Source organism: Elephas maximus, chromosome 22 (assembly GCF_024166365.1).
Source record: "Elephas maximus indicus isolate mEleMax1 chromosome 22, mEleMax1 primary haplotype, whole genome shotgun sequence".
NCBI lineage: Eukaryota > Metazoa > Chordata > Mammalia > Proboscidea > Elephantidae > Elephas > Elephas maximus.
In genome coordinates, this window is record NC_064840.1 from 1800283 (window position 1) to 1814410 (window position 14128).

At 48.2% G+C, this 14128-nt stretch overlaps 1 protein-coding gene across 1 annotated transcript in view; it reads left to right on the forward strand.

Moving 5' to 3' along the window:
- The window catches only part of RIMBP2 (RIMS binding protein 2), a 185273-nt gene that overhangs the window by 165666 nt on the left and 5479 nt on the right, over positions 1–14128 (forward strand). Inside the window, exons 16-20 of the mRNA XM_049865588.1 lie at positions 1201–1860; positions 3362–3479; positions 7075–7259; positions 8640–8808; positions 13386–13489. Of these exons, the coding sequence (XP_049721545.1) occupies positions 1201–1860; positions 3362–3479; positions 7075–7259; positions 8640–8808; positions 13386–13489 (1236 nt within the window). The remainder of the gene's footprint in view (positions 1–1200; positions 1861–3361; positions 3480–7074; positions 7260–8639; positions 8809–13385; positions 13490–14128) is intronic.

The following is a 14128-nucleotide window of genomic DNA, read 5'->3' on the forward strand; positions in this document are numbered from 1 at the left end:
CCAGTCACTCAAGCCTGGCTCCTGTGTGGCCTGGAAGGCCCCTCGGGTGATAATCCCTCCTTTAGGATCACTCTCTTTCAGCTGTCCTTCACCCCAGTATTGGGCGATGATCCCCAGAATATACACTCTGGATGTCACGTTAGCAAATAAGAGCGATGCTATCAGAGTCCTTTCTGCCCCTGCAGGGAGGACGTCCATCTCCTCGCCCAGCCTTCAGTGAGCACTAAGCACATGGCTGATGCTGTGTTAGCTCTTTGCAAGGGTCCCTGTGCTTGAGGGGCCACAGCCCAGCAGGATGGGCCAGTCAGGGCTCCACTGTGCTTAGCTCCCGCCAAGTCTCTAGAGCCTGGTGGGGGGACAGGTGAGGACGAGTGCACTGAGGCCCCCCAGGAGACGTCCCTGGGGAGGGTCCTGCAGAGGGAACAGGATGCGCAAAGATGCGAAGACGTGAAGCATCCATTCCACAAGCGTTTACCCAGCTCTGTGCCAGGCACCAGAGACCAAGACAGCCGAGACAGGGTTCTTCTCTCAGGACCTCACAGTCTGGGCTCTAGAAGAGAGACAGACGGACAGTGTCTTTGCGACGGAGCTGTCGTGTGAGTGATATTCTAGAAGCAGGGCTGTGGGGCCAAGGCTGGGCACCTGATCTCGCCAAGGTGACGCTGAGCCAGGGAGAAAGGTGATGCGCCTGGGGAAGGTGCAGAGGTGCCTCTGGCGAGCAGTGCTAGAGAGAAAGTAGAAGAGCAGAGCAGCGGGCGGGTCACTGCTTGCCCCGCTTGGTCCCCGTTTCTGAGGACCCATGGGGAAGGCAGTGGGCACAGGCCCCTGGTGTCCTCTCGGCACGTCCACCACACAGATGGAAGGCGTCCTGGTCAGCGTGAGGGCTCCAGCCCGAGTCTCCCTAGGCCCGGGCTGGCCCGGCGTCTCCTGGCTCTGCCTGCATGGCGTGCTCCTGCCGAGCCTCCCGGGCTGGCCTTGTGCACGGACCGTCTTCTCCAGCTCATCCTGATGCCTTCTGTTTCCATTCCAGAGCCCCAGCCAGAGCACGGCCTTGGCCCCTGCGAGTTGATGCTTGCTTTCTGCCCCTCATTGCCTCCAAGACTAATCGTGTCTGTGTTCTCTTTCCTTCCCTCGCCCCCACTTTTCGTTTGGTCCTGCACTGTCTGTCCCACGCCCGTTGCATAACATGCCACCCCAAAGGAGTGCTGTAAGAGTAGGACCTCTGAAGGCGCTTTCTGGGAGCAGCCCGAGTCTCCCCAGCAGCCCTCGCACAGTCAGAGACTGTTCAGCATCCCTGAGGCGGCAGAGGAGGACGGGGAGCCCGGGGACTTCCTGCACAAGCAGGGTGTAGGCTGCTCCCCCAGAGCGGCCCCCCGGGGTGCCTGGCTGCCTGCCGCGCACAGGGCCCCCCACGCTGAGGGCTTCCTTCTGGAAGACGGGGGCTGTCGCTTCAGCCGCTCGGCCGCCCGAAGCCCAGACAGCGGCCTGGACTGTGGGAGCGAGGAGGAAGAGCTCCGCCTAGGCGTCAGGAAGGCCCCCTCCTCGGGCAGCGCGGGTCCCAGCCCCTGCCCCTGCCCCTGCCGCAGGAACCTGAGGCCCTCACTGGCCCGGCGGCCCACCCTGACACGGCAGAGCAGCATCGAAGAAGACTTTGGGGACCAAGTGGACCCCAGCGAAGCCATCCGCAGCGATGGTGCCCAACCCCACCCGGAGAAATCCGGCCCCAGGAAGTATAGCTGGGATGAGTCCATGGACCAGGAAGATTTTCAGGGTGTCTGGAAGAAAAGCATAAAAATGCCCACCAGTAGGGCCACTGTTCACCATGCAAAACCACCTCCCAGAGTGGCAGACGGTCCTTTGGTGTGTGAAGTAACCTTCCTCTCACATCTGCTTGCCAGCCCAAACCCTGTTCTTCCATTCCTTTTCTTTCTTGCTTTTTGGTGTCCATCCTCTGGGGAGGTCTCTGCTGGTTCCTTTTCCATGCATTTTTGATTTCTTAAGTCCTGTTGCTTCATAATCTTTTAACCATGCTGAAGGCCTCTTTACTTTGCTCTAGAATAATGATTTTCCCACAGAATCAGCGATGATTATGGCTGCTTTACTTAAAGGACAACTGAATCTAAATTTTAATTAAGGGTTAGCTGAACTATGATTATCCAAGAGTTTGGCAACATATATATTTTTTGCTTTTTCAAAAATGATCCTTGGGCGTCTTATTTATGACTACTAGTGTTACTGAAGGTTCTTGATGTTATTTATTTGCTGTCTTTTATCTGTAACTGCAGAATATATATAGAATAATTATTGAAGGACTCCATTTTGCACGTTGTTTCCAAAGTTGCTGTCTCCCCCTTCTCTGCCTCCAAGATTTTCAGAATGAGTTTTCTATCCTCAGCCTCTGGAAGTAGCTCTGGGCGTGTCGCCCTGCCCTGTCCTGTCGTCCAGGCTCGCTGGCTGGTTTTCAAGAGCAGGAAGTCACTCCAGGTTGCATTCATCTCTGTGCTGCGTCCTCTTTCAGAACATTTGCTCCTGCCCTGTCTGACTTTTCAATCAAAACACAGCTGACGTACCAACCTGGCGCTCTCCTGTCTGAGCCTGTGCAGTTGATCATGTGGCCACAAGAGGGCGCCAGCCATTACCAGGTGCTCATGGGACCAGCTGGGCCCACAGCCTGTGCAGGGCTTGATGCTGGAATCCCCTTCTGGCCACTGTCCGTCCTGCGTTCATGGGGTCAGTCCCTTACGTAAACGAGCACCAGTAAACTGGAGGTCTTGTTTTGATTCTCTTTAATTCTAACCTTTAGCCTAAACTAGAGGCAACTTACCCAGAAAGGAGAACCATTCAAGTTAGCCCTAAAATATAGTTGGTGTCTTCAGATTAGGGCTAAGAAGTTTCTCCCTTTGAGTTTTTGTTAGCCTCACAAACAGCTTTTACCCAGCGGGACCTTTGGACATGCAGCATCTCCCTACCTTGTGACTGCTGGAGAAGGACAGGCCACCTGGAGATAGGTAAGGGCTACGTGTGGTCAAGGTGCTCAGGTGTGAAGAGCTGCATTGAAGCTGTGGTCACTCTGGTTCGAAATATTTGGTGTCAGCAAGAGCAGCAGCAGCAGCAGATACCCCTCTCCCAAGGGATTATTTTTTGCCCCCTCAACCCACTTGTCAAAAGCGGCTCTGTTAAAAATAGGCCGCCTGGGCAAACAGCCGTTTTCACTTCCAGGTCATTCAGCTAACCTTTCAGTTAAAAGCTAAGTTTAGTTGCCTTTAGAGCTTCTGCTTCTAACTTGAATTAATTTTGCTAACTCCCTCCAGCTCCCACGCTGGCATAACTTCTAACTCTGCTGTTGTTGTTTTGTCTTCAGATTTTAGGGAACCCAGTGTCTGCAGGACGGGCTGAGCGGGCGGATCACATGGGTCAGAGGTTTCCTTCCGGCAGCGCTGGCCCTCCGAGGTCCCGGGCAATGGTGGTCCCGTCTATCGGTTAGTGGGCCTGACTGGGTTTCTGTTTCTTTCACCCACAGGGCAGCAGAGTGGCTGCTTAGTCTAGTCGTCGACCCAAACATTAAAAAAAAAAAAAAAAAGCACAATTCTTAGGAATAATAACGTTTCAACAAAATACAGAAAACTCTCAGTTATTTATGCCAAAAAGAAGGCAGAGAGAGCATAACCAAATGAGATTAAACCTATTTGTTAGGTACTTTCAACATATATCATATTGACTTTTTCCTTCAACCTTCTCCTTACTAAATCTATTACTGGAGAGGCTGAAGGATGGAAGCGCTGACAAGATCTCTCTGCCTCCTGCTCTCAGGAGTGGCTCCAGTCAGGGTGGCTCAGTGGGAAGCAGCAGGGCCAGGAGGTGACCTGCTGCCAATGCCTTTACGAGCCTGAGTGACAGAGACTTGTCTGTATGCAGGAGACACATGGGACTGTAGCCTGAACACACTGCAGTGTGAATGTGTCCCCAAAGTGTGTGTCCCCGTTCATTTGTCACCTTCCCACTCATCCATTGTCACCAGCATTCTGCTTCTATTCTCTTCATTACTTTTTGGAATCAGGCCAGCTGGGCAGAAAGTGCCATTGTAGCGGCCCTAATCAACCTACTAAGAGGGAGTTGTGGCTGAAGGCCAGGTGGGGATACTTCCATCATTGGGATGAATCCTGACAAAAGCAATTCCAAAAAGTATCATGCACAAGATAATGGAACTTCATAGCACAAAAACACTAGCCTTTTGTGAAAATGCACACACACGCCCTCCCACATGAAACGAATCAAGCAGACCTGTTGGATAAAATAGACGCGAGCAAAAAGACTTGGTTCGGCCTAACAGGGCTCAAGGGGAAACACCATGGATAGTCCAGGCACCTGACAACATGACCTGAACCGCATTTAAGGAGTTGACATCTAAGGGGAGAGCCGGTCTGCTCTCCAATCAACGTAAGATGAAGGAAGACTTTATAAAGCAAAGCCATCTTCCAAAATGTTATCCCTCTTTTTTCCAGACCTTTTTCTTTCTCATACAGTGTCAGTTTTTAGGATCTTTAATTGTCAGTGAATTTTTAATGGACTGTTAAAGGTTTTTTAACATGTGTCTTTAGTAAGCTGAAAAATAAGAAAATCTGCAGCCACATTTGGAGAAAACTGGTTCCACTCACTACAGAGCTCAGCAGGTTGGACCTGGGTGGACCTGGGAGCCGGCTGGGGCAGCGAGGCATGGTCCCTGACCTTGCACATGGTATGCAGACCCCTCCTCATGACAAGCACCAGGTCGTGGGTGACCCTGGGCTCAGGGTAGAGGTTAGAGCAGCAGTGCAGGTAAGTCCTTCCAATAGTCTAGCCTGGCACCAAGAAAGAGAAGGGCTTCCAGCTACCCCTCCAGGCACTGCTGGTACCAGCTTTCTGTGGACACACTCCAGGGAGCCCCCATTCCCTCCCCATCAAACCCATGGTATTTATACACACTCGGCGTCAAGCACTCGTCCCCAGAAAAGAGGAAATAAATGAGCCCGCATGGGTAGCTGCTGCCACTTGACCCGCTTACTGTGGGAAGAGTCCTCCAGGGAGGCTGGCTTCGGGTCTCTGTGCTGGTCTCCTGCCCATAGGGCCCTCACGTGTGACCGCTTGCCATGCTGAGTGTGATTTGGGGCTTAAAGACTTTAAAAGATTCGATTTTTCTCCTATCACAGCTCTCGGGCATAAACCAACTACTTAGAATCTGTATCCTATGGATATACGCTATTTACTAGTGTACCATTGCCAAAGAGTAGATTCAGCCTCACATTACCCCCATGTGTGTCAGAGTAGAAAGATGCTCCACAGAGTTTTCAGTAGCTGATTTTTTGGAAGTAGATCGCCAGGTTTTCTTCCGAGGGACCTCTGGGTGGATTCAAACCTCCAACGTTTTGGTTAGCAGCTGAGCACATGAGGCACTGCACCACCCAGGCACTCCCATCTATCGTATAGGAGTGATCTAAGCCATGTTCATGGGTAAAGTTGGCCGTAGCAGCTCTCTCCCGACGAAGCAACCTTAGTGCCTAAGGCACTGTAGGTGATGACTCCACGCCACGCCCTGTGAACTCAGTTGACAGAGTGCTGAGAGCCCTGGGCACATGCTGGCTGCCAAGTCCTCGTCCACACATGCTCTTCCACCGCCAGCCTGAACTCACTAGGTCTCCTGCCCAAAGGTGTTGAGTTCCTCCGGCAAATCTCTAACAGGTACCTGACCAGCTCTCCACAGCCCCCTCTCAGGCCGCTGAGGGTCTCCCCACAGGCACAGGGGCTGAGAGCCATGGCTGTTTCCTGCTGTCCCTACAGCGAGCACTGAGCTTTCCCTAGGTGTCTGCCTGGCTCAGCACCAATTTCCACTGCTGAATTTGGGTAACATCACAAACTAGAACAATGATCAGGTTTTTTCATTGGCTATAAACAAAGTCAAAATCAGTGTGAAGACGCTAATGAAGGCTGCAGTTTAAAAGTTTTGCTCCTCACAAAAATTATGTACCTGAGTTTTTAGTTTACCTAAACAAACCCCATTGCCATTGAGTCAATTCCAACTCATAGTGACCCTAGACACGGAAGAACTGCCCCATAGGGTTTCCAAGGCTGTAATCTTCAGATAAGCGCTGCCACATCTTGGCAGAGTGGTTGGTGGGTCCAAACAGTTAGCAGCCGAGTGCTTTAACCACTGCACCACCAGGTCTCCTTTTAGTTGATCTGGGCATCCTAAAAAGATCCTGAATTTAAATGACTTATAGTTCACTGTGCCTTAAAATAAGCATTTCCTGCAGCTGAAGTACTTTTTCCTTTTAAACTGAATTCCCTTGTTGGTGAAAGAAGCCAGTTTGCCTGTCCTTTCTGCATTGTCTCACCTGTCCTCTGCACACTGTGTCCCCCTCCTGCCCCATCTTCCCTTACTTGTACCAACCCTTCTCTCTCCTGCTATTTTGAGTCATTCTCGTTTGCTTCCATGTCTGTTCGGAGCCGTTGTCATACCATCAGGACAAATGTCAGGTCTGTCAGCAGGTGCTCTCTCTCTTAATACACGCACACGTACATTAGAATTTCAAAGAATCATTTTTAGAAGCAGGGTGGTAGGCGGGGTGGAAACAGGCTCTGCCAGGAAATGATTAATTCAGGGTCTTGAAGAACATTATTTGTCCCGACTTAGAGGTCTAGCTGAGCGGACAGCTTGGTCGCCTCTATCAGACTCTCACTCGTGTGCAGTTCTTAAATGGCTCCAGCTTTACATTCATCTGGAAGGATGTAGTTGGTCTCTGTGAACAGCCGGCATGCCCACCACAACACCCTCACTCGGCCCGAGAGCTCTGGGGGGAAGCCATGGAGACAGCCACTTTGTCTTGCTGCTTCCACACGCGATGTACAGACTGAGCGATCTCCCTTTCACGTGCATCTCTGTCCACACCCCGGGTCTATTTCTGCTACAAATAAGACAGACATAAAGTACCCCAGTCATCCCCTCACATTCACGCCCGCGTGTCATGTAGCAGCAGTCTCTAACTCCCTGGGCGGCCAGAGACTCACCTGCTCTGTGGTTTTCTCCCGCCCTGTTCCCAGACGACTATGCAGGGCGAGACCGGCTGTCTCCAGACTTCTATGAAGAGTCAGAGACAGACCCCGGTGCCGAAGAGCTCCCAGCCCGGATCTTTGTGGCTCTGTTTGACTACGACCCACTCACCATGTCCCCGAATCCCGATGCTGCAGAAGAGGAGCTGCCCTTTAAAGAAGGGCAGATCATCAAGGTGGGCAGACAGCGGGGGCCGGGCCGTGTTGGTGTGGAGGGGCTCTGGGTGAGGTTGGTGGGTGCTGACAGCAGGCAGTAAGCTCAGAAGGCACCAGGTGACGTGTGCCCACAGACTGTGGGGCGATCGGAGCCTGGGCAGGGCCCCGTAGGCCACTAGGAGCCAACACCATGGAGGTCACTAGGCTACCCGGGGAGAGGCCATGGTGCTGGGATAGCGCTGGCACTGTCAGGGCAAGGCCTGCCTCCACCAGAGAGTCACTTTGCCAGTGTGCGCTTCGCCTGCAGGACGGAGCAATACTCCACCTTGTCTGCCCTATGGGATCGTGTGTCCACGTGCGTCTACACATAAGCACATACTTATGTTCCATAAACTAGAGGTTCTGTTAGGTTCCTGTGCCACGGGAAAATGCCTACAGTGAAGGGCCAGGAGAAGAGGCTGGGGACCACCACACCCATCCCTTAGCACATCCAGGTGATGGCCTTCTGGACACCCTCGTGTCCGCCTGTGGTCAGTGTGGGGGGGGGTACCTTGTGAATCTGAAGGAGGGAAACGGGGGCCTGAATCTTAACTATGCAAATATCAGGAAGGGTATTGGTAACTCCCATCTGAGAGTGGCTGCCATAGCTGCCCAAGGAAACACTGGGGCCTCTGAAGGGATCACGGTGCCGCTCCTCATGGTCGCACTCCTCTGGGTCCTCCGCCTTGGGGTGCCGCTCCTTCTGGTCCTCTTCCTAGTGGGCCTCCCCCTCGTGGTGCCGCTCCTTGTCATTCTGCTCGTCGTTCTGCTCCTCAGGGTGCTGTTCCTTGTGGTGCAGCTCCTCAGGGTACTGCTCCTCGGGGTCCCACTCCTCAGGGTGCTTCTCCTCGGGGTCCTCCTAAGGGTTCCACTTCTCGGGGTGCCCCTCCTTGGGGTGCTCCTTGTGGTGCTGCTTCCCGTCATCCCACTCCTTGTGGTGCCTCTCCTCAGGATGCCACTCCTTGGGGTCCCACTCCTTGTGCTGCTGCTCTCAGGGTGCTGCTCCTCATGGTCCTGCTCCTCGAGGTGCTGCTCCAGGGGAACAGTGCATCCTCTGTGTCAGCTGAGATCTTCCACTTCTAGAGTGGCCTTCATGTGGCACTATCTTATTACGAAGAAGCCAATTTCCTGTCAATGGGAACACCCCTGAATGTAGTCTACATGGTACATGGCGGGGGAGGGGGTCTTGTCCCTCATGCCTTTGACTGCCCCCACCGTGGAGAATCACGTGCACACTGCACTGTGCAGGTGGCTTTCAGTTGCTTCCAAGTACATCTGTGACTCCATGTGACTGCCGTGAGCAGCACTGGCGCAGCCCTAGGGAAAACCAACTGGTGATGATGCTATTTCCCGTGCTCTAGGTTTATGGTGATAAAGACGCTGACGGATTCTACCGCGGGGAGACCTGTGCCCGCCTTGGCCTTATTCCTTGTAACATGGTCTCTGAGATCCAGGCAGATGACGAGGAGATGATGGGCCAGCTTCTCAGACAAGGCTTTCTCCCTCTCAACACACCTGTGGAGAAAATAGGTGAGAGGAAACCCCTGCTCAACCACTGAAGCTGGCTCCTGGCTGCTCCTGCCTTCACCCAGGCATTTCACAGTACAAGATGACCTGCAGCCCAGAGCAGGAGATGGCACTGGGGGGCGTCCCAGTGGTGCCATCTGATTGAGCCAAAGCCTTCTGAAAACCAGCTATGAGTTTTTCCATGGCAAAACCCACTCAACAAACCAGGGTTGCCACAGCCTTGCAGGCTCTCTGGACACACTGGCGCTTAAGTACTTTTTACAAAAACACAGGGGATCTTCTGATAGGAGACAGGGCACAGCCTTGCTTGCTCTAAGTCCTTCATGTCCAGAAAATTCACTTCTTTGTGATAATGTGATTTGTACATTCTCTAATATGAAATCTAAGGGGATGATGGGGTGGTGTTACGCTTTTCATTCTCCAGGTGCGTTTTGCTTATCCAAGAAGCGTAAAAGCTCTTCACCCTTGAATTTAAATAGATGCTAAATGCCTTCATTTATCTTGAACCACTCCACAAGCACCAGGGAGCAAACGGCAGCACTCTTCAGTGAGTTTGGAGCAGCGTTACACTATGAATCTTTCATTTTTCCCCATGTGCAAGGAAAATCTACTCATTAAGACGTGTCTACTTTTTCTAAACAGCTGTAGAAATACCAGTGTTACAGCATCCATATTTAAAATTTTGATATTTTAATACATTAACTTTTTTTATTGTGAAAACATAACAGACCAAAACGTTCACCAACAAAACAACTTCCACGTGTACACTTTTCATGTCGTGCTGCCATTATCTGTATCCGTTTCCAGAATATCCCTCTACCATTAACATGAACTCAGTGTCCCCAAACATACACTCCCACTTTCCCCCCTCTCCTACCCCTGGGAACCATTAATAATCTCTGGTTTCTATGTATTTGCCTTATCTCATATGAGTGTGGTCATACAGTGTGTGTCCTTTTGCAACGGATGTCTTTCACTCCACATAATGTTTTCAAGGTTCATCAAAACTTCATTTCTCTTTAGGGGTGCATATTATTCCACTGTATGTATAAGCATTTTGTTTATCTGTTCATCTGGTGGTGGACATTTCAGTTGTTTCTACCTTTTGGGTATTGTGAAAAGTGCTGCAGTGAACACTGGTGTGCAGGTTTCTGTTTGAGTTCCTGCCTTCACTTCTAGGTATACGCCTAGAATTGGGATTCCTGGGCCACATAGTTCTGTGTTCAAATTTTTGAGAAACCGCCAAGCTGTTTGTCTTGGTCACCTACTGCTGCTATAACAGAAATACCACAAATGGATGGCTTTAACAAAGAGAAATTTATTTCTTCGCAGTAAAGTAGGCTAGAAGTTCAAATTCAGGGTGTCAGCTCCAGGGGAACGCTTTCTCTCTCTGTTGGCCTCTCATCAGTCTTCCCCCAGACTAGGCGTTTCTCCACGCAGGGAATCCGGGTCCAAAAGACGAGCTCTGCTCCCAGCACTGGTTTCTTGGTGGTATGAGGTCCCCCTCTCTGCTTGCTTCCCTTTCATTTCTTGAGAGAGAAATGGTAGTACAGGCCACACCCCAGGGAAACTCCCTTTACTTTGGATCAGGGATGTGAACTGGTAAGGGTGTTATATCCCACCCTAATCCTCTTTAACATAAAATTAAAATCACAAAATGGAGGACAACAACACAATACTGAGAACCATGGCATAACCAAGTTGATACACACATTTTTGGGGGGATACAATTCAATTCATGACACTGTTTTCCCCAGTGGCTGCACCATCTGACGTTCCCACCAGCAACAGATGAGGGCTGCAGTGAGGGCTCATCAACACTTGTGTTCCGTCTTTTTTTTTTTTTTATCATTGCCATCCTAATGGGGGTGAGGTGATCTCTCATTGTGGTTTTGATGTGTATCTCCCTAATGGCTAAAAAAATAAAAATAATAATTTTTTTTTTTTTTTTTAATGGCTAATGGGAAACCCTGGTGGCATAGTGGTTAAGGGCTATGGCTGCTTACCCAAGGGCGGCAGTTCGAATCTGCCAGGCACTCCTTGGAAACTCTATGGGCCGTTCTACTCTGTCCTGTAGGGCCGCTATGAATCGGAATTGACTTGACGGCACTGGGTTTGGTTTTTGGTTTGGTTTAATGGCTTATGAACCTGAATACATTTTCATGTGCTTGTGGAATCTCTGGGGTTCTCTATGTATAGTAAGTACCATTTTGTCTGCAAATAAGGGAAGTTTTACTTCTTCCTTACTGGTCTGGATGCCCTTTATTTTTCTTGTCTTATTGCTCTAGCTAGGACTTCCAGCACAATGTTAAATAGGAATGACGATAAAGGGCATCCTTGTCTTGTTCCCATTCTTAGGAGGAATGTTTTCAGCCTCTCTCCGTTGGTAACGATGTTGGCTGTTATTAGTTTTGTATAACCCAGTATAGTTTTGTATAGATGCTTTTTATTATGTTGAGGAATTTCCCTTCTATTCCTATTTTTACCAGGAATGGATGTCGGATTTTATCAAATATCTTTTTTTTTTTTTTGTATCGACTGAGGAGATCATGGGATTCTTTTGTTCTATTTATGTGGTGGATTACACTGATTCCTTCCATCCTGGCATACCTGGTATGAATCCCACTTAGTCATAGTGTATTATTTCTTTGATATGATGCTAAATTTTATTGGCTACAATTTTGTTGAGAATTTTTACATCTATAATCATGAGAGATACTAGTCTGTAATTCTTTTTTGTGTTGTCTTTGCCTTGCTTTGGTATCAGGGTTATGCTGGCTTCATAGAATGAATTTGGGAGTATCCTTTGTTTTTCTATGCTCTGAAATAGTTTGAGTAGTACTGGTGTGAGCTCTTCCTGAATGCTTGGTAGAATTCTCCAGTGAAGCCATCCAGGCCAGGGCTTTTGTTGTTGTTGTTGGGAATTTTATTACCTTTTCAATCTCTTCTGTTATTATGGGCCTGTTCAGGTCCTCTACCTCAGTTTGCATTAGTTTAGGCAGGTAGTATGTTTCCAATTCATCCATTTCCTCTAGGTTTTCGAATTTGTTGGACTACAGTTTTTCATAGTGCTTTGTTATGATCCTTTTTATGTCAGTTGGGTCTGTTGTAATGTCCCCCATCTCATTTCTTATTTAGGTTTTCTTTCTCTCCTGCTTTTCTTTGGTCAGCTTGGCCAACAGTTTGTCAATTTTGTTAATCTTTTCGAAGAACCAACTTTTGGTCTTGATTCTGTTGTTTTTGTTCTCTATTTCATTTATTTCTGCTCTTTTCTTCTGGTTTTCATTCTCATTTGATTCTAGGGATTTTTTAATTCCGTCTTTGATTTCTTCTATTGCTCAGTGGTTTTTACGCCAAGTGTTACTCAGTTTTCATGAATCCGATTTATTTGCTCTTTGTGTTATTAATTTCTACTTTCATGGTGTTGTGATCAGAGTAAATGTTTAGTATTTCTCAATGTTTTGGATTTTGTTGGGTTGCCGTGTGGCCCAAGATGCAGTCTATTCTGGAGAATGTTCCATGTGCATTGGAAAATAATTTATACTTTGCTGCTGTTGGGTGGAGTGTTTCTTGATGAGGTCAAGTTGGTTGGCTGTGGCCTTTAGATCTTTTAATCTTTGTTGAGTTTCTTTCTAGATGTTCTGTCCTTTATACAATAGTGATGTGTTGAAATTTCCTACTATTATTCTTGAACTATTTCTATTCTTAGTGCTGTTAAGAGGTTTTTTTTTTTTTTTAATGTATTTTGGAGCTCTGGGTGCATAGACACCTATTAAACTTAGGTGTTCTTGATGGATTGTCCCTTTGATCGTTATATAATATCCTTCCTGTCTTTTATGGTGGCTTTTATTTTAAAGTCTATTTTACCTGAGGTTAGTATTGCTCTTTTTTGGCTGCTGTTTGCATTATATTTTTTTCATCCTTTGCTGTTTAATATATTTACATTTTTGTGTCTAAGGTGCCTCTCTTGTAGACAGCATATCTATGGGTCGTGTTTGTTCATTCCGTTACTGTCTGCCTCTTCACAGGTGCATTTAAGCCACCTGCATTCAGTGTGATTATTGATAGCTATGCGTTTATTGCTGTCATTTTGTGCTTTTTTTGTGTGTGTTGCTGTTTTCTTTGTTCCCCTTACTTTCCTGTGCTGAGTTCCTTTTGCAGAATTTTTTTCTTTCATTGTTATAGATTTTTATTGAGTCTTTTTCCTTTTTATTTTGACGAGTAGGTTCGTCAACTCTCTTTGTGATTACCTTGAAATTTACACTTATCATCCTAAGTTTAAACTAGTCATTTATTACTTGATATTGCCTTGATTTCCTGTCTGAAAGTTCTATACCTACACCATTTGTTCCCCCTTTTTATTGTATTATTATTTCTGATTTAATACTTTATCCTTTCACTTAAAGTTCAGGGTGCCGGGGTTGATGTCTTTATCTGTTCTGCTTGTTTTTTTGGGTCTTTGTTGCAGAGGAATGGCTTGGTATATTTGAGTAGTCTGCCATCTTGGCTCTGCTCTCAGATGCCATCATTTAAAAAATAAATTTATAACGGCTCTCTTCTTCCCCTTGTAATTTGAACAGAGAGAAACAGAAGAAGCGGCAGACAGCATTCAGCACCTACGCGAAGAATGGTGGCTCTCTATGACTATGACCCAAGAGAAAGCTCACCTAATGTTGATGTGGAGGTAATGGCCAAATATGACTTCACTGTTAACATAAACCCTACCCTATACCCTCACTGACAGAGCTGCTCAACACCACCACCCTTAAACCACTTGACTTTAACTTTCTCATCCTTCTCTGTGAACCAGCCATAGGAAAGCAGCCACCCACTTGCCAACCAGTAAACGGCCGGTATCAAGATAAGCAAGTGTAAGAGGACATTAGCCTCCCGATATTCTCAGGACAACCGGCTACTGGAAGATCCTTGTTCTGTGGCCCAGGCTGCCCCCCACCACTGAAAGGACGGCTTGCAATCCCAAGCTCTTGATGATCTTGATGATGGCACAATAGGGTCATCTCTAAGAGATAAAGGCCCACCCCAGGCAGTCAATGAACAAAAGCAGTTAGGGCCTCATACACATTGAGAGAGAGAAAAGGATTGATGCTTCTTGCACACATAGCTTAGTGCAGCATATTGCCCCTGGCATTATGAAGACTGAAAACTATTTGCCTTCAGAAATGAAAAAGTAGGTTTTCATTCTACAGAGGGAGTTCCTGTCTTAGACAGGATTGTCTAGATCCCTGTTGCACAGTACCTCTGCTGTATGTGACAAGCTGCAGGCTCATGATTCAGGTCAAAAGCTTAGGTAACTCAAAGGTGT